Source organism: Crinia signifera, chromosome 11 (assembly GCF_055691185.1).
Source record: "Crinia signifera chromosome 11, ASM5569118v1, whole genome shotgun sequence".
In the NCBI taxonomy this organism is placed as follows: Eukaryota; Metazoa; Chordata; class Amphibia; order Anura; family Myobatrachidae; genus Crinia; species Crinia signifera.
Window position 1 is genome coordinate 31,998,693 of NC_139227.1, and position 20,050 is coordinate 32,018,742.

Consider the following 20,050-nt stretch of genomic DNA (forward strand, 5'->3'; position numbering starts at 1 on the left):
GTGCATATGTAATGGGTCCGAGTGTTCGGTAGGTGCGGGATGCTGGCCAAACTCGGATGTTTTTTTTTAAAGCGGCAATCATTTACAAGGTGTGACTTTGCTTTGTAATTGATCGCCACTTTAAAAAACTGTCCAAGATCCCTCAAATGCGAACCCAATTATATATGCCCCCAATATTTTTTTCCTTATATTTCATATATAGCAAAATTATTTCCTTATCAATAGGGTACATCTGGCACGGCTAATAAAATTGGCACAGTTAGGGCAACACCTAAAATGAATGCTATAATCTCCCACTCTGCGGAACATTGGAGCAAGTGTGGTAGTCTGGGGGAGCATTGCAACAAACCTGAACATTAATGTAAAGTTTAAACATTGTTCCTTTTATACACTGCAAACTGTATGGAAAACTGTATTCATATCTAACACTATAGATAGTCTATAGTATAGACTGTATCAACCATTGAAATAATATAAATAAGTGGTCAAGAAAAGGTTAAATGTACCATAACTTATACCCCTTTCAGACATACACGAAAATCCTGGGTTTTTTCACATGAACGCGCCCAAACCCGGGACTAGTGTATGTCTGAAAGGGTATACCCGGGATTTCACTCCCGGATACTGAGCACCTGCAACTGACCAGGGTTTTTCCCGGTATTTAACTCCCGGGTATAATACCCGGCTTATGTCTGAATGGGTTTACCCGGGTTTTTCAGTTTTAAACATGTGATGTTGCTTTTTTTTTGCTGCTGGGGCGTGTCCAATTTGAATGATGAAACACTGAAATGCTTGAAAAGCCTGGCTCATGTGTGAAAGGGGTATACCCGGGTTTTTCCCGGATTTGAGGTGTAGTGTGAAAGGGGGTCTGTTACTAAAATCCTAGGAGTGACCTGGGTTGAAAATCCCGGGTAAACCTGGCCAAAATCCCGGGTAGTATGTCTAAAAGGGGTATAAGAAATAAATACACAAAGCATAATAGAACCAATACTACACTTTCTAAGCGCACATTCTCCAACCTCATGGTAAGGCTCCTGTTTCTTCTTCCGGGTAGCTGCTCTCTGGTCCAGTGCCCTTATTCTGATTGAGTCGGACGGCTGCGTGTTCGGTCGGACGGCTGATGTTTTGTGTTTGCGCATGTGCAAAGGCGTTTCTGCGCATGTGGGAACGCCACGCACTTCCGAATACAGCGTGAACTCCGTACAGAAAGCGATCGCTCAGAACAATCCGAACAGGGGGTGGAGAGGGGCGTGAAGGACTGTTAGGCTCATTACCATATGAGCGTTCCCATGAAAACGCTAGGCGTACGTAAGGTAATCCGGCCGTGATGCACGTGTGGGGGGCGGACAGCTGACATAGCCGGATGTCAGCTGCCCACCCATATCCCTGCTTTCATACGGAAAAATATCTGAGTGGTCTGGAGCACTCGGTGCTGCCTGACCGCTCGGTCCATCATTCGATGGTCGGCGACCATCGGAGGATGGGGGAGTTTCCCACATATGGAGGAGGTGTACACATGCAACATGCACTCGCGGTCTGTTCGCTCGGTGTCTTAACGCATTCGGATGGTGTGAGCGGGGCTAAGAACACTCGGTTCCTGTCCGTAATACGCATCTGTCCGAATCAACTAGAATAAGGACCATAGAGTACATGGTAGAAGAAGCTGCTACCACTGGACATGGAAAATGGGAGCTTCGGGGCAACCGGCATTTGCCTATGCCTTTTAACCTAACAAGGGGTTAATGCAGAAACTTTGGAATCATTGGATTCTCTCCATTTATAGACTTGTTAATTCCTGTTAATTGAATCAACTCTGTGCGTACTGTATGTTGATTAGCCATGTGGAAAAACAATGTGGATAACTGTATATGTCCAACTAAGTGCTTGGCCGTTCATGCAGGCGTATTCACAAACATTTAATAGTAGGATACATTAACAAATCAGCGGAGGTTCCGGCTTGAGGTCACTTAACTATAGCACACTTTATAGCGGAAATGTTATTTGTATAATGACATACTGATTAACACTAACCTAACTCTTAGTTACATGGGTTTCTATGCTAAAGGTGCTCACGTGTAATAGCCACACAAAGTAATACAGTATTACTACAAACAACATACATAGGGGCTGATTCAGCATTGATCGTAAAAGCAAACTCATTCTTTAATGGACAAAACCATGTGCACTGCAGGTGGGGCAGATGTAACATGTGCAGAGAAAGTTAGATTATGGTGGGGTATGTACTTCAAACTGATATCTATATTGCAGTCTAAAAATAAAGCTGACAGTATTTACCCTGCACAGAAACAAAATCACTCACCCAAATCCAACTCTCTCTACACATGTTACATCTGCCCCACCTGCAGTGCACATGGAATCGCTTCATTGTAGCCCCGCCCTGCAATGCCTGAAATACCGGCATTGCACAGTGGAAGGACGTGGCCACAAGGGGGGCGACTGCGCTACCTACGCCCCCAAAATGCAACATTACTCTGTAGCTCCGCCCCCACCCCAGTTCATTTCCTCCCATCCCTTCAGCAGCCCCGCCCCCCTGCATCAAGGAAGTGGCTTTCCTCTCCTGGAGTGGGCAGCCAGAAAATATTCAACCCTGCTATAGATTAGTGGTGGTTTGGAATTTTGGGGCACGACTTGGTTGCCATTTAGCATGGTCTCGACCTCAATGCTGCCCCTGAGATCCACCCCCATTTTTGCTAGGCTAGGGACTCCCCAGGAGCCAGTATGTACTGATAATGGGAACATACGCCTGGCCTCCAACGGTGTCAGTGTGTCCTCCACAACTTGCCCCAGCCAAACACTGCGGACTGTGGGATGGACATCATGACAGTCTGAGAGAAACGGAATCGGGACAGTAGGTATGACTTGATGAATGCTGTCTAGAAGCTGAGTTGCTAGGGGCAACTTGTCCGCTTCTCCACTGTTTAGAAGGTGTGACATGTTCCCTCCAATGTCAGCACACCATCACGTCATCACCCGCATTTGAATGCATGTACGTGACAAACTGCCAGGCGTGACTCAACAAAATCTTAATCCTGGGCAGAAACATTCACACTCCAAACTAAATGTTATGTTAAGGCAACCCTATTCATTAAGACAAAAGACAAAGCAAAACAATGAACTATGCCCATGCTGATTAAAAACTATTCCCAGTGTAATTTCACCTTGTTATAACTGTCCCCCAACACAGGCTCATGAGCGGACTCTGCAATTAGCGTATACGACGTAGGACTGAATTGTGTCCTATGTGTCCTATGTAAGTTGCGCATTCATGTGAGCTGCTGTCACTTGTGCGCAGTAAATGTGAGCGTCTCTTTCTCTTCCGTGTGACTTATACACCAAGTATTTCAGGTATTTCAGTGAATTACATAAACATTATTATGTTGCCATAAACCCCGTGGCTCTGTATCTGCAATGTGTCATATAGTCAGTGTACAGCAGAGATAATGTGCTGAATACTAGAAAATCACTTTGTTACAACAATGATAAATGATGTTTTTGGGCATGTGTGTATGTAATACTAAATGTAACAGCAAACACAAGTGTGGTACCCTGCAATTGGGGGTACCCCTTTTTATGCGCCCCTTTATTGTACTTTACATTGGTGGCCAGTGACGCCCTTTCAATTAATTGTGCACTGAAGCACAGGCCTCGGGGTTTGCTAGTCAACCACCCCGCAGCAGCCTTCCCCACATCCTAACACAAAGTGCCTTAGGACCAAGCACCGACCTGTAACCCTTGGAGAGCAGGAAGACCAGGATCCTGCAGGGATTGGAGGACAGTGAGCGTGAAGAAGAGAAGGGGGAGCTGATCTGCGTGCGAGGAGAGGTGGTCTGTGATATGCCCTGAGGAAGTAAGGAGTATGCAGCGTGAGGAGAGACAGCAGAGGAGTGTCAAGCAGGGCGCACAGGAAGGCTGCGGAGAGCTGATGCTGAACAGAGAAGGTGTGCGCAGCAGCGGGCGGTGCGAGGACAGAGCAGGGAGGAGAGTCTGCTGACAGCAGTGCCCCGCAAACAGACGCTGACAGCGGAGAACAGAGCGGCAAACAGGAGGGCCGTGAAGTGGCTCCGGCGGTGATTGACAGCGGGCAGGAGATGAGGACAGCCGCACCCAGGGAGCAGAAAGCACTACAACAGACCGTTCGGTCGATCAAAGGCCAGAAAAGATTTCTCAACAGTTAAGGAGAAGTGGGGAAGGCCCGAATCTCTGAACGCTGCCCAATTCTTCTACGACCGAATTCGGAGCAGGTCATCTGGTGCAAGGCAAGAATGGGTCCTGGAGGCAAGGACTATGAACCCTTGATCGAATCCTACGATCCCGAAGGTCAACAACCATTTGTGATGGCGAGAATATTGGCAAAGGTGGTCCAAGGAAGAGTACCTGTGAGGCTTCTGAACCCACATCCGTACGCTGTCAGGCTGTACAAGTACTGCCAGTACTGTGGCCAGAATCAGCTGGATTTATTTCCAAGACATTCTGGGTCAGAGCGTCACGGTGGCTCAGCAAGGAGCGACTGAAGAGGAAGTAGGAGTTGGCAAAAAGTCTCCATGGTATGCAGAAATACAGATCGGAGACACGAATACCCCATAAGACAAGCAAGAAGGAGTTCTTCAAGTTGTGAAGCAAAACACCAATGCGTTCAGTCAGCACCCATCCGACTTCGGCAAGGCAGACAAGGTGTACCACCATATTCCCACTGGATCGACACCACAGATTAAAGAAAGACCCCGGCCACTTCCTCCAGCCATGTACCAGCCCGTCCGGAACATGATCACAGAAATGAAGGACGCTGGCGTCATTCGAGAAAGCCACAGCCCATGGGTGGCTCCCCTCATGATCCTAAAGAAAAAGGATGGTAGTCTGCTTCTGCATGGACTACCTCAAGTTGAACGCCGCAACCCACAAGGATGCCGATCCACTCCAAAGGATCGAAGAATCACTGGCGGCCTTGAAGATGGCTGAATATTTCTCGACTCTTGACCTGACCAGCAGGAAGGGGCAGGTCCTGAAGATAAAGAGAAAACGGCCTTCACAACACCAATGGGCTTATTCGAGTTGGAAAGGATGCCGTTCAGGCATCACCTGATGCAACACCCCTGCAACTTTCCAACGGGTTATGGAGCATTGTCTCGGGCATCATTACTTTGAGATGGTTCTCCTCTACCTCGACGATGTGATAATCTTCTCGAAGAGTTACGAAGATCACCTTCGGCATCTGGATGAGGTTTCAAGCAATTGATCCGAAGTGGCCTGAAGCTTAAACCCAGCAAGTGTCATCTGCTTATGCACAAAGTACAGTACCTCAGGCATGTGGTCAGTGCCGAAGGTGTGATGCCTGATTGAGAGAAGATTACAGTCGTCAAAGATTGGCCAAACCCCAAGACCGTCAGAGATGTCCGCAGGTACTTGCGATTCGTGGGCTATTACAGGTGACTCATTAAGAATTTTGCGAAGGTGGCGGCTCCCCTACATGAGTTATTGAGATGTCAGTCAGCCATGAACGAAGGGGATCAGCCTTAATCTCCTGGGGAGAAGAACAACAGCGAGCCTTCAATCAACTGAAGACGTCCCTGATTGAACCCCCGCTGTTGGCCTATCCTGATTATGACAAGTTGTTTCAACTTTACACAGATGCCAGCAACCACTGGCTCGGTGCTGTGCTCTCCCAAACCCAGAACGGGCGTGAGCGAGTAGCTGCGTATGCCAGCAGAGGCCTTCGCGAGACAGAAAGAAACTGTGTGAACTATAGTGCCTTCAAGTTGGAGATGCTCGCCTTTGTATGGGCCATTACAGAGAAATTCAAACACTATCTAGCCGCTACCCTGCTAACAGTCTGACAATTACCCGTTGGTGCATCTACACAACTCCAAGATTGGAGCCTTGGAACAGAGGTGGCCTTGCCAATTACCGATTTTATGACAGCCTATCGCAGTGGGAAACGCCAATGCCCTCTCCAGATTGCCTGTGACCGATGTCCCTGAGGAAGAGCAGGATCCAGATGAGGATGTGAAAATACCCATATTCAAGGCCTACAGAGGAAGAAATCTGGCAATCTCGGATCTTCTGTCAGTCACAGAGCCATCCTTGCCAGAGAGCACTCTAGTCGACACCCCCACAATTGACTGGAGAGTCAAGCATAAGGACCCAGTACTGAGGGAGTTCCTAACCCTGCTAAAACAACAGCGCCACTTGGACCGAAGCCAACGTAATGAAGCTTGTGAAGCTGTTGCGACACTGTGACCGTGTCCACGAACAGGGAGGTATTCTGGTCCATGGCAGTGTGGATCCCAGTACGCACCAACTTGTGACTCAGGTGGTTATCCCAAGAAAACAGGCCCCGCTACTCCTAGCCGCCTACCATGACAACTCTGGCCACTTTGGTGTGCAGAAGACTATGGCCATTCTGCGTACCCGATACTTCTGTGTAGAAGACAAGATATAAAGAAGTGGTGCCGTGACTGCATCCCCTGCAACTTAAAGAGACTCCCTGATGCCTCTCAAAAAGACTCACTACACTCCATAAAGACCCAGCATCCTCTGCAGATTGTTGCCCTTGACCATGTCAAACTCAAACGCAGTACCAGTGGGCATCAGTATGCCTTGAATATCACCGACCACTACAGCAAATTCCTTGTGGTCGCCCCCGGTTCAAGATCTCACTGCCACGGCCACCGCTGAGCAGTTCCTCAAACACTTGGCCAGGCCCTATGGCTACCCTGACTGCATCCTCATAGACCAAGGATCCGCCTTTAAATCCTAGCTCTTTCATGAGCTATGCTTCTACTATGGCTGCAGAAAAGTTTGAACCAAGGCCTATCATCCCTAGGGAAACAGACTCTGTGAGTGCTCTAACCGGACCATCATCGGAATGCTCCGCAGTTTGTCAGTTGAATACCGACACAAGTGGCCGACTCTACTCCCTGAACTAGCGTATCTCCATAACAACACAGAACATTGCTTCATTGGCTTTACACCATACTATTTGATGTTCGGCCGAAGAGGCAAGTTGCCGCAGGACTTGGAGCTGTCCACCACAGTGATTCCACCTGCAGACTGACTGGGTCCGTGAACATCAAAAAAGGATGGATGCTGCCCGAGAGATTGTTACACATCGGATGGAAAGTGCCCAGCTTCGTCAGGAAAGGAATTACAACTCTAACAGCAGGCCCGAGCTGCTGAAGGTTGGAGGCTCCATATGGAAAAAGCGTAATCACCGATCAAGTAAACTCGACGCCATGTGTGATAGTGTCCCATACACTGTCGTCGAAATTCCATAGGGTGACCGTTACACCTAGAGATCCAGAAGACTCCTGAAGGACCCATCAGCTTGGTATCAAGAGGCCAACCCAAGCTCTGCACTGCAGAAACTTCAGCGGAGCAGAAAGACTCGCCTGAGGTGGAGGGGCAGGGAATTCTGGGGGCATGCCTTGGGACAATCCCACTGACCTGTTGGTCTTCATTAGCGCCCCAGTGTCTTTCCCCCCATTTGTACCCTCTCATCCAGTAGCTAACCGACCTGTAGCAGACCAACCCCAGCCTGACTCAGTCCCTGATCCCTCTGAGATTGATCCCTCAGTTGTCCAGACCCATAGGTCAGAGCGTAAAAACAAGGGTGTCCCATCCATGAGGTACAGAATGTAATGTGCATTTATTTAATACTCATTGTACAATTGTAAATTGTAATCCAAAACTGTTCAATGCCAGTGTTGCCTTAAATACATTGATTCTTCATGAGAGACTGTGCCTGGACTTTTGAGGCCTCCAACCTGTTGCCATGTGGTACCCTGCAATTGGCGGTATCCCTTTTTGAGTGCCCCTTTATTGTACTTTACATTGGTGGCCAGTGACGCCCTTTCAATTAATTGTGCCCTGAAGCACGGGCCTCAGGGGGTTGCCAACCACCCCGCAGCAGCCTTCCCCACATCCTAACACAAAGTGCCTTAGGACCCAGCACCGACCTGTAACCCCTGGAGAGCAGGAAGACCAGGATCCTGCAGCGATTGAAGGAAAGTCAGCGTGAAAAAAGAGGGGGAGGAGCTGATCTGCGCATGAGGAGAGGTGGTCTGTGATATGCCCTGAGGAAGTGAGGAGTAAGCAGCATGTAGCGTGAGGAGAGACAGCAGAGGAGTGGAGAGCTGACTCTGAAGGGAGAAGGTGTGCACAGCAGTGGGCGGTGTCCGCAAACAGCCACTGACAGCGGAGAACAGAGCGGCGAACAGGTGGGCCGTGAAGTGGCTCCGGCGGTGATTGACAGTGGGTGACGGCGGAGGTGCATACCGGGTGACGTGTCAGCTAGGCAGCCAGCACACCGGAATCCAAGGGAGAGAGGACCGGTGCAGCGCCGCAGCCACTGCTCTGGAGGTGACACAGAAAAGAGGGAGCCCAGCAGAGATTCACCGCAGCAGCGCAGCAAGGTGGCAGCAGGCAGACGGTGACCAGGCGCCAACTGAAGGAAAGCAGAGAGCAAGGAGTCGTGACTGGCTGGAACCAGCTACATGGAAACTTGCCATGGAAACTTGCCTCAGCCCCATGCTAGATGCTGCAGAATCTCCATCAGACGGTGGCCTCCAATGTCAGCAATTAGGAGTCTGAGTTTGCATCCAGTTCAGCAACACTCCCATCACATGCCCATTACATATCCATAAAATGGGCTAACTGCATGTACATTTAAACAGCCATCTTACAGTCATTGCCCAGGAAGGCTGAATACATTTCCATTTTCCAAGGGTACTTATATGTTAGTTAGGCGCCCACTATATAACATATAAGTACCTTTCCAAGACACTTTGTATACCATGAATCCGCATCTTGGGGTGCATGAACGTTTTAGTGTATTAGATGCATGAGTCGTTGATAAGCTTGTGGGGAAGAGGGATCTGCTGCTCTTCCTATGTTCCTTCTATAGTTCTACATCTGCTGCTCCTCCTACACCCCTTCTACACTCCTACAGGTCTTCTGGTTCTCCTATGATAGAACAGATCCGCTGCTCCACCTATACCCTTCCTATGCTCTTACAGATCTATTGCTCCTCCTATGCTCCTAAGGTTTGCTGCTCCTCCTACACTCCTTCTACACTCCTCTGCATTTGCTGCTCCACCTACCCCCTTCCTACGCTCCTACAGGTCTGCTGCTTCTCCTATGCTCCGATGCTTTTACTATTCCTCCTACACCCCTCCAGTGCTCCTCTGGGTCTGCTACTCCTCCTCCACCACTCCTATGGATCTGCCACTTCTCATATGCTCCAACAAATCTAATGCTTCTCCTAAATTCCTATATATCTGCTGCTCCTCCTACACCCCTTCTACACTCTTCCGCATCTGCTGCTCCACCTACACCCTTCCTGCGCTCCGACAGGTCTGCTGTTTCTCCTATGCTCCGATGCTTTTACTATTCCTCCTACACCCCTCCAGTGCTCCTCTGGGTCTGCTACTCCTCCTCCACCACTCCTATGGATCTGCCACTTCTCATATGCTCCAACAAATCTAATGCTTCCCCTAAATTCCTATATATCTGCTGCTCCTCCTACACCCCTTCTACACTCTTCCGCATCTGCTGCTCCACCTACACCCTTCCTGCGCTCCGACAGGTCTGCTGTTTCTCCTATGCTCCTACAGGTTTGCTGCTCCTCCTACACCCCTTCTACACTCCACCGCATCTGCTGCTCCACCTACCCTCATCCTATGCTCTTACAGATCTACTGCATCTCCTATGCTCTGATGGTCCTGCTGTTCCTCCTACACCCGTCCACCCTCCTCCACCACCCCTCCTGCATGACTATGGATCTGCTGCTTCTCCTATGCTCCTACAAATATAATTATTCTCCTAAATTCCTATATATCTGATGCTCCTCCTACACCCCTTCTTCACTCTTCCACATCTGCTGCTCCACCTACACCCTTCCTGCACTCCGACGGGTCTGCTGTTTCTCCTATGCTCCTACAGGTTTGGTGCTCCTCCTACACCCCTTCTACACTCCACTGCATTTACTGCTCCACCTACCCTCTTCCTATGCTCTTACACATCTATTGCATCTCCTATGCTCCGATGGTTCTGCTGTTCCTCCTACACCCGTCCACCCTCCTCCGCCACCCCTCCTGCATGCCTATGGATCTGCTGCTTCTCCTATGCTCCTACAGATCTACTGCTTGTCCTAAATGCCTATATATCTACTGGTCCTCCTACAGATCTGCTGCTACTCCTATGCATCTACAGGATGCAGTCCGCATCACGGCAGCCAGGATGCTACAGTATGTGGGGCAGGTTAGGGTCAGACTGGGGAAGGGGGGTTAGGTTTAGGCACTAGTGGGGCTGCAGCAAGGAGAAGGTTAGGTTTAGGCTGCGGGGTAGGGGGTTAGATTTAGAGGGTGTTAGGGTTAGGCACTAGTGGGGAGGGTTAGGGTGAGGGTGCATGGCGGTTGCTCTACAGTATTATGATACATATATAGCACAAAGTATTACGCATAATAAAATATTTATAATTTTAAAAGTATATTTTACCATTTACCCAAACATGGGCTTTTTACATGTAAGGGCTGTAGGGGGCGTACTGGGCATGAATTACACAGATGTTTAGGTATTAATTGGTATGCTCTGCAAGTACAAGGATCAATGAACACTGCTGGAAAGCCATTTTTTTAAAATATAGAAACACTCTGGCATGCCGGTGGGTTAAATTAGCACGACTTAATCCGTAGGCACCCAGGTACCAAATATTAAAGAGCTTTCATTTCTGAGAAAAATCTGTCTTTTCATGCTGGAAAACAAAGGACTTAACAATGTGTTCATAAACCTTTTATTTTCTTTACACCTGAATTAATTACGCTGGATATTCAGATCCTTCCAACAAAGCGGTGCCAGCTGAGTATAAATACTTATTACAGCTTTTAGTATTAAATGAAAAATATGACCAGATGGCGCTAATAGGAGATGTAGACAAAAGAGGACAGTTGGCATAAGAACCTATTTCAATTAGTTTTGCAACTTGTTTTTTGCTAGCTGTGAATATGGTATAGAATTTATCCATTCAAAACATATTTATTAAAAAAAAACATTTTATGATGTGACTTGTTCCCAAACCCAGCTGAGATGTGTACAGCAGCGGCTCCTACCTGATAGGAGAAGGGGGGCTGCCACAATGCCGGCACCACCACGGTACCGCCACTCATCCGCTTCCTGCCACAGTTCCGGCCCCTGTACAATGCAGATGACAAGCTACCTGACACGTACATCTGCTGCGAAGAAGGCATAAGCCGAAACGCGTTGGAGGGCTCATACCAGTGGTAACATACACTTGCAGAGAACCAAGCAATCAACATCTGACAGGATCCCACGGCGAAGCGTACGGCGGGTGCACACGCCGCTACGCAACGGAGAGCTGAGAGAGACTGACAGGAATCGAGTGTACCGGCAGTGGTGAGTATCTATAGGAGGGGGAACAGGCCGATCCAACAGGGTCCTGTCTAAGAGGCGAAGCGGTCACCGCAAAGGACCCCAATCCGGAAACAGTGAGCCGCGATACCTCAGCCAGACAGGGAGTAGCGTCTGCTTTCACTACAGCCCGGTTAGCCGTGTTCCACACGGAGCTGCCGGTGCTACGTAGGAGACAGACGTAACACCCAAGTCCGGGACCCTGGGATCCCCAGCCACCTCCCAAGGAAAGCCGCTCCCGAACACGAATCGGCGCATACAGGTACCACCATTTAACTTTCAAAGACTTATCACCATAAGAGGATTACAAATAGCGGGACGTGATACATCTGCCTCACCTGCAGTGCAGCATGATTTTGTCCATTAGAGAAATATTTTGCTTTTGAGGGCCTTACTGAGTAACCCCCAGAAGCTAGTTGTTCCTTACCTTATAAAGGAGCATGCAGTTAATTCAGGGTTGCCGACTTTAAGATTTTCCTCTCCTGGAGAAGCCCGGAGAGGAGAGTTTCAGCAGCCGCTCAGGGGGCGGGGCTTACGAGTGACATCACTAAGCCCCGCCCCATGCTGGTAAAGCGGGGAATTCACGGATCTCCGTGGAGGGGGTGGGGCTAAAATGACGCGATTGTGCCGTTTTAGCTCCGCCCCCTCCTCTGAGACCCGAGTATTTCGGCATTTTAATGCCGCGATCCAGGGGACAGCGGGGGTCCCCCCTGAAGTCGGGAGGGTTGCCCACCCTTCCAGGGGGCCGGGAGGGGGTCCCGATTTTCGGGAGACTCCCGGAAATTCCGGGAGGGTCGGCAACCCTGAGTTAATTTCTGTTCTGTACAGATGGAGATCAGTTTCAAGTGTACGTTGCGAATCTTCAATGTGCAAATGTGTCATTAAAATATGCATCTTTTTTTCTGTCTGAAATCTGACTCCTGTCATGCAATGCGAATGCATCAGGTGTGAATTTCCAACTTACATACTGTACACTGAAAATGTGTTCTGGATGCGCAGTCTGAACTTAAGACAAACAAGTCCACTGGAAATTCTGACACTCCGTTTCCTACAGGGGTCTGTATTGCATCAGCTCTGACCCTGGTGCAAATGTAAAGGTTATAGTGAACACTGTGTGCGATTCGGAGAAGGCACCCATTTATGCAAAACCTCTGAAATCAATGCCGCATGGTTTTAAATGTGATTTTGTACTAAGCACTCAATTTACACCAAAGATATTTATTAATTTTTTTCCCCATTTAAGTAAAAAAAAAAAAAAAAAAAATTACCATATATACTCGAGTATAAGCCTACTTTTTCAGAACATTTTTTATGCTGAAAAAGCCCCCCTCGGCTTATACTCGAGTGAGGGTCCCACTTGAGTCAATAAGTTTTCCCATTTTTTTGTTGTAAAATTAGGTGCCTCGGCTTATATTCGGGTCGACTTATACTCGAGTATATACGGTATGTTCAGCATTTTCTGTAGTGACAGTGAAGCGACGTCTCCAGTGACAATCCAGGTAATCCAAAGAAGACAGCTGGAGGACTGAGGCTAGATCTGAATAGGCAGCAGCTATTTTCAGATGCATTTTGCGAGTTTGTACAGTGCATAGGTTGAGTAGGCACAATCTGATGGCAGGTTTCAGAATTTCAGTGCGGTAGACAGTCCCTGAAAGACAAGAAACCGTCACCATGGACATTGATGAGACAAGAAGCCATCAAACAGGACAATGCTGCCATACAGGCCATAGTTGAACTTGAGTTGGATGGCAGAGTGAAGGTGTCCCATTAGAGAAGGAGATAGGCATCTCATGGGGATCACTCCAGCTGATATTCTGTGAAAAGTTTGGCCTAAGCAAGGTTTCTGCATGCCAGGTGCGCCATCAGCTGACTCGACAGCAGAAGGAAGCTCGGATGACTTGGTGGTCACTCAAAATGTCTGGGAGATTATCAGTGGGATGAATCCTGGATCTACAGTTTCGACCTTAAGACCAAACAGCAGTAGGCTCAGTGAACACCAGTGCCAAAAGAGAACTTTGGCCATGAGTGCCGTGTGGACAAGCAGATGGTGGCTGCTTTTGTGGCCAAGATTGGTCATATAGATATCGTACCACTCGTGAAGCAGCACTCTGGGAACTGGAACACCTAACAATGGCTACTGAAAGTGATGGAAGCCATTTTCAGTCACTATCCAGCTTCACGTTCTTACTTGTACTCATGGTGTCCTTCTCCATCATGACATCCCAAATGCCTCCATATATAGGTTCTCAGTAGTATTATACCAAATCACCGTAGATGTGTCTACTCTAGGTGTCACATTCCCTTGCAGAATGAACTGTAAGGTACCATCAAGCCACAAAATTATCTATTGTACTAATTATCCGGGCCCAGGTCTGATGGAGGGGCCCAGTGGTCACCCTATTACCTGGCAACATCAGCTCTTTTCAGCCCAGGACATGCTGCTATGTGCTGGGCTACAGTGTGGCCAGGGAGGTGCTTAAAGTGCTATTTTTTCTATATTGTATTGTAATGGTGCCCATACACTGAGCCGATTTCGTCCGATTTCGACAAATCAGGCCGCCAAATCGGGTCAATTTGATGTTTCCTCAGGTACGATGCGAGTCGGTGATCGGACCTGTTGGCCCTCTGACCATAGGTGCCGATTTATGTTTTTTCTGGTGGGTGCTCAAGCCAAAAATATAGAGGAGTTACTTCATGGGGAAGGGGTGTGGCAACAAAATAATAACAATTTATATTACGTACAGTTGTCTCCAATATTCAAATTACGGCAACAGAGTTCCACATACATAAATGCCCCCACAGTGCAGGTACATAAATGCCCCCACAGTGCAGGTACATAAATGCCCCCACAGTGCAGGTACCCTGTGGACAGAATACACTCTTATCGGCATACTGTTTCCCAGGTGGCGGGTCTGGCAATGTGGGTGCTGCAGCCGCCAATTACAGTAGCAAGTTCATATGGCGCAACAGCAGCGGGACTCGGGCCCGTGGGTGCTCATCAATTTCCATGGGTGTCAGAATCGGCACCTATGCCTCTGACCACCCAACCTGGGACCTCCCTGCTGGCGGCAAGGCGGGTGGGAGCAGGGACGCATGCGATCCATCACAACAACTTGTGATGGATCGCATGCATCTCTGTCACCTGGGAAGGTCCCGGGCGGCTCTCGGGGTATCGGGTGGCCGCTCACTCGCACCAGTGTATGGGCACCTTAAGAGTGCATGGTCACGCCTCCCAAGGTTAGGCGTACCTGGGCTCAAACAAATTGTGAAATTGTGGTTGAAATGTCACAACTGCACTTATCACATTAACATAACTATGAGAACAATTATGTAAGAACACATTTCTTTCCATTTTTTACTGGTTCCAACTAGTTGAATAAAAAAAAAAAAAAAAAAAGAGTAATTCATTTAAATATACAGCGTATACAGGAAGACATAAATCTATTCCTATTTAAACCGATGCATCCTAAAAGTGATTTTCTTTCCCACCTGTTCATTTAGCATAAAAAAAAATCCAGGCAGTAAATGGTTACAAAAAAGTTGTCAATCAAGTCATAGACAAGTGTGATACAGGTTCAGGACAGTGTTGAAAGCAGAAAGTATTTCTTAAAAATGCAACCAGAAGTTAAATTCAGGGCTGTCTTAATAGCATTAAAGGCCCTGAGCAAAGCTATGCATTGGGGCCCCTACACACCCATTCACGGAAATAAATTCCACTTTGATTGGGTGTAATTTACAATCAGAGCGGCCAGGCAACATTCTCTACCTGCCTCCGTAACAGCTCTAGCGGCACCAGCCCAGGAGTCATCCACCCTTGCTCGAATGCCTCTAGAATCGTGGAGCCCTGAGATTTTGGCCAGTGTGCCTATACATTAAAATGTCCCTGGCCTGAGTGTGGTATTTGTGGATAGGACTGGAGTAGAAAGCACAGATGAGAGGGAGAAGTGCCAGTGACAAGAACATAAGGAGCACATTCTACAACGTGTATGAATTCATTGACGCATTACGCGAGGCCACCTTCATTGGGGGACTTCTGAGACACCAGTCCTGTACCCCAACAGAAAGGAGCACCTGTTCCTGGCTAGATGGATGGAGCAACCGTTTAATGTGGTGTGGACCTGCAAGGTGGCAGACCAACAGAGAAGGGTAAATGATCTTTGTTAGTCCAAGTACTCAGATTATGTTTAATACTAGCTGGGACTCCTACTTCTGGCTGCTACTGCTGGGATAAAAGATCTCCTCATTACGGAAGCCATGCAGTCTGCTTTCCCTGCTCCAAAACTACCAATTGGTCAAACCTTCTGTGCTCCTGATTTCATGGTAATGGGGTCGCTGGGTCCTAGCTCCTGCTCTGTTTAGAGGCTGCTTTCTCTGTTGGAAAATGACACCTGCCCTGTTTGATGGGGGAAATGATAATAATGGTTCCATGGATCTGCTCTGGTCAGTGCCCCGCCCTTAGCCCTGTTTCCCAGGCCACTAACCCTGCCCTCTGCCACTGCTCCTTGGTGGCTGGAAGATGGCTGGAAGATGAAGGGAATAGGAAGGACCGGCGCAGCAAAATTATGTTGCAACGTCTGCAACGGAGGCGGCCCCCCACCTAACCCCGACCACGGACACTATGGGTGACACTGTGGGGGCATAGCAGATTGTGGCACCATAGGGGCATACCTGGCACCGTGTGGTGCATGCCTGGCACCGTGGGGGGCATATGTGTATCTGGCACTATTGGGGACATATGTATATATGGCACTGCACTATTGGAGGCATATTTGCATCACACCCACCCAAGGGGTCAAAATAGACTACGCCCCTTTTTTTGGTGCATGCGCCTTTGGCGCGTGCATGATGTCGGCTCTTTAGCTTGACTACCGATATTTTTCGGCTCTTTACCTCTGACCGGTTGGCCCCTGGTTTATGGTATGTAAACACACTTAAACTAAAGGTACATGGTAGTATAGTTTATAAATGCAATTACCTGAGAAATAGTGCCTTACGATCTCCCTACGCATCCCACCCCTCCGTGTACAACTAACTACCGTAGGTGGGGTAGTTTCAGCTTCCTGCAAGACTGCTGCATTGTCATCCTCCACATAACATGGTTTGTAAAGGGCAATGTTATCTAACATGCAGCAAGCCTGGACAATCATCACTACTTTTGCTGGGTGGTAAAGCAGTAACCTGATGATCTGTCCAAACACCTGAAACGGCATCCCTCGACATTACGGGTGGCAACGTGTGCTTCGTTATAGCGGTGCTGTGCAGGGCCTTGCGGGGAACGGAGAGGTGTCATGAGCCACGGGAGACACCTAAATCCTGAGTCACCTTAAAAGAAAAGATGAGGTCAGTACAGTATACTGTATGGTAACATATGTGCATTTGGTTTACATGAGCAAGGGGGACAACACCAATATTGAAAGAAGTCTGGTAAGAGGGACCAGAGAGGGACTGATTCCACCTATATATATTGGACATATCAGAAGACACTACACACTAAAGTGCCACTTTAGAGTAAAAAAAAAAGTACTATAGTAAAGGATACAATTACTGTTGGTAATTATTGTTTTTAAAAACAAGCATACCTATATTTTAGCCAGACTGACATCACCTTTCAAAGTGATTGAGGGTTAGATACATTTGTGGGTATAGTTTACACACTACTGGCAAACTACACAGGAGTGCAATAATTGTTTAGTATGTAAATGAACACATTGTAGCACTATACATAGTGGAAAAACATTTATATATATTAAAATGTACTTACTAGGTAGCCAGCCCTCCAGCATTTGGTGGTCCTGGAATTGGTCCCAGAGGGCTGAGTGACGCAGAATATTGGCATCATGGCAGTTTCCTGGGTAGCCTGCAACCACACTGAGTATTTTGAGGTTGGTATCACATACCACCTGCACGTTCAGAGAGTGATGCCCACGCCAATTGACGTAGACTTGTCCCCTCACGTGCAGTGCCCGAAGCACAATGTGGCTGCAATCTATGGCTCCTAGCACATTTGGGAATGCTAAGAGCCGATAGAAAGCCACCTTAAGGTCCTGCCACTCAGACTCACAACGTGGGAATCTGATATATGTGCGCCACAACTTCTTGTAAGCAAGTAACACTTGATTGAAATGCAGGGGCGTAACTATAGCACCGCAGCCCCCGCCACCGCGGGGGGGGGGGGGGGGGCGCTGTGCATGTGGGGGCGCCGGGGGCTGCGGTGCTATAGTTACCTACCCCTCAATCCCCCGCAGACTTACGTATCTTGCTGGTCCCGGCGGCTCCGTTCTTCTGATGAGGACCACAACAAAATGGCCGCCCCCATATAGCAAACAGTTCTCTGAAACTGTCTGCTGTACGGGGGCGGCCATTTTGTGGTGGCCCTCAGCAGATGAACGGACGGAGCCGCCGGGACCAGCGCGATAGGTAAGACTGCGGGGGAGGGGGTTAGCATAGGCGGCGGGGCGACGAGGGGGGGGGTGCTCGACGGGGCGGCGGCGGGGGGTGGGTATGGGCGCCCCCCCCCCTAACGGCGGGGGGGCGCCCAAAACGTAGCTACGCCACTGTTGAAATGCTTAGAGAAAGTGGCTTGTGAGACCCCAATGACCATGAGGTCACAGCCTGAGTGGAGCCTGTGGCCAAGAAGTAGAGGGCACACATTAATTTCTGCAGCCCAGACACTGCATAGTTGGCTCCCCTATAAGGGTCCAAATCATCTCTCACCTGCTCATATACATTCAAAAGGTTATTGCGGTTCAGCCTTAACATCCCCGCAACCTGTTGATCAGAGAGGGAGTCCAGGTACAGCCTAGCACGATACCTACGTGAAGCATGCAGTAATCGGGGTACCTGGATCTGGCGCGCAGCAGCCTCCTTCCTCCTGCGCAGCTCCTCCAAATGACCACGTCACAAACAGCCAGCTCCACACCACTCTGCACAATCTCCATCTCTCAAACCCTCACAGGTGTCCTTAATGATGTTTGGGTTTATGTAAGGGCGTTTATCGGACACCTGTGTGAAAATTAACTATTTTGTGCATTTGACCAAAGTTGCTTTTGGGTCAATTTGCCCATCAGGACCTGGTCTGCATCATTGGCGATTTTAAGACACTTTTGAAATGCGAATTCCGTTAGCGCATGCCATTAAATAAGCGATTTGTATACTTTTCAATGCGAAAACATCTGGATGCGAAAAAAATGCGAATTTAAACCAGCACCCTATTAAGTAAGCGGTTTCGCCAAAATGTGCGAAAACGCCATTTTGATGCCTAACTATTGCAAAAATTCAACTAGCGCATCCTATTAAATGTCACCCTGTGATCATAGCTCCTGGAGGGCTGCTGTGAGTTGCCGGTTCGCAGCATCACCAGGAATCACAAGAGCGACAGGGAGCACCGATGACCAGTAGCTCTCACCAGAGCACCGTTGTTGACCTACAACACTGTTGACCTAGACATTGTGGGGGAAATTTACTAAAGGAAATTTGTAAAAAAATAGGTGTATTTGTATCCAGAAATGCACTCATTTTTGACATTTAGGGGGAAATATACTAATATGAAAAACCTAGTTTTTCGTATTAGTATTTTCCCTACGACTGCATACGACTGTCAGTTGTATGCAAAGTCGTGTTCCGGAGGGGAAATTACAAAGCAGTCATATACGACTGCTTTGTAACCCTCCGATGTTGTATTCATTCGTATTAGCTGGCCATTTATACGGCCGCTAATACGAATTTTTCTGGCAGTCTGCACGGATCAGTCAGAAAGAAAAATAAATATAAAAAAAAAATGGCGTGGGGTCCCCCCCCCCACAGCTGAAACTAGCACCAGGCTGAAAGAGCCGGTGCCGGTAATTAAAAATCAGGGAACCCGACAAATAGGGGTTACCCGATTTTTAACAACTAGCCCCAGGCTCCAGGTCCGGGGCTGGTTCCCAAAATACGGGGGACAAAATGACTAGGGGTCCCCCGTATTTAAAGAACCAGCCCCTGGCAAAACCAGCCAGCAGGGTAATGCCACAGCCGGGGGGAGACTTTTTATACAAGTCCCCCCGGCCAAAGAATTCAGCTCTACAAACCAGTCAGCCTGGCCAGGGGCCCTGGGGGAGTGGGGACCCCCCCAATAAAGGGGTCCCCCCCTCCAGGACTTACCTGACCAGGCTGAAGCCCGGTGGCCCTGTGCGGTGGCCACCGGGCTGATCTTGGTGTAAAAAATAGAACAATAAACTATTGTTTTAAACTGTGGAACTATGAGTCCCAGCAAGCCTCCCCTGCAAGCTAGGACTTGGTGAACCACAAGTCCCAGCCTGCGGGGCATTAAAGGGCCCGCTGGGTCTTGTAGTTCCACAGTAAAAAAAATAGTTACATAAATACACACTGACACCTGAAAAATAAAAGTTTAATACATACATTACACACACACTGATACTTACCTATCTTGATCCCGTAGGTAGGTCCCAGAGTCTTGATCCGGTGCCTTGTCTTGATCCAGGTGCGGGCGACTTCGGCAGCTCCCCGACTGTCAGAGCCGCAGAGATGTTTCCTCCTCGGCGTCTGGACTAAGAATGAATTCTGGCCAATCAGGAGCCGCCTAGTGGCCAATCAGGAGCCCGGAAAGTCG

The 20,050-nt window shown here is 48.6% G+C and overlaps 1 protein-coding gene across 4 annotated transcripts in view; it reads right to left on the bottom strand.

Moving 5' to 3' along the window:
• OSGIN1 (oxidative stress induced growth inhibitor 1) overlaps nt 1–20,050 on the bottom strand; it is a 101,682-nt gene that overhangs the window by 43,982 nt on the left and 37,650 nt on the right. For 2 of the 4 annotated variants that reach the window (XM_083163978.1, XM_083163979.1), the window contains exon 3: nt 16,621–16,764. The exons of the other annotated variants lie outside the window; for them this stretch is intronic. In XM_083163978.1, the coding sequence (XP_083020104.1) occupies nt 16,621–16,652 (32 nt within the window). In that variant the 5' untranslated portion in view covers nt 16,653–16,764. The remainder of the gene's footprint in view (nt 1–16,620; nt 16,765–20,050) is intronic. 4 annotated transcript variants of the gene reach the window in all.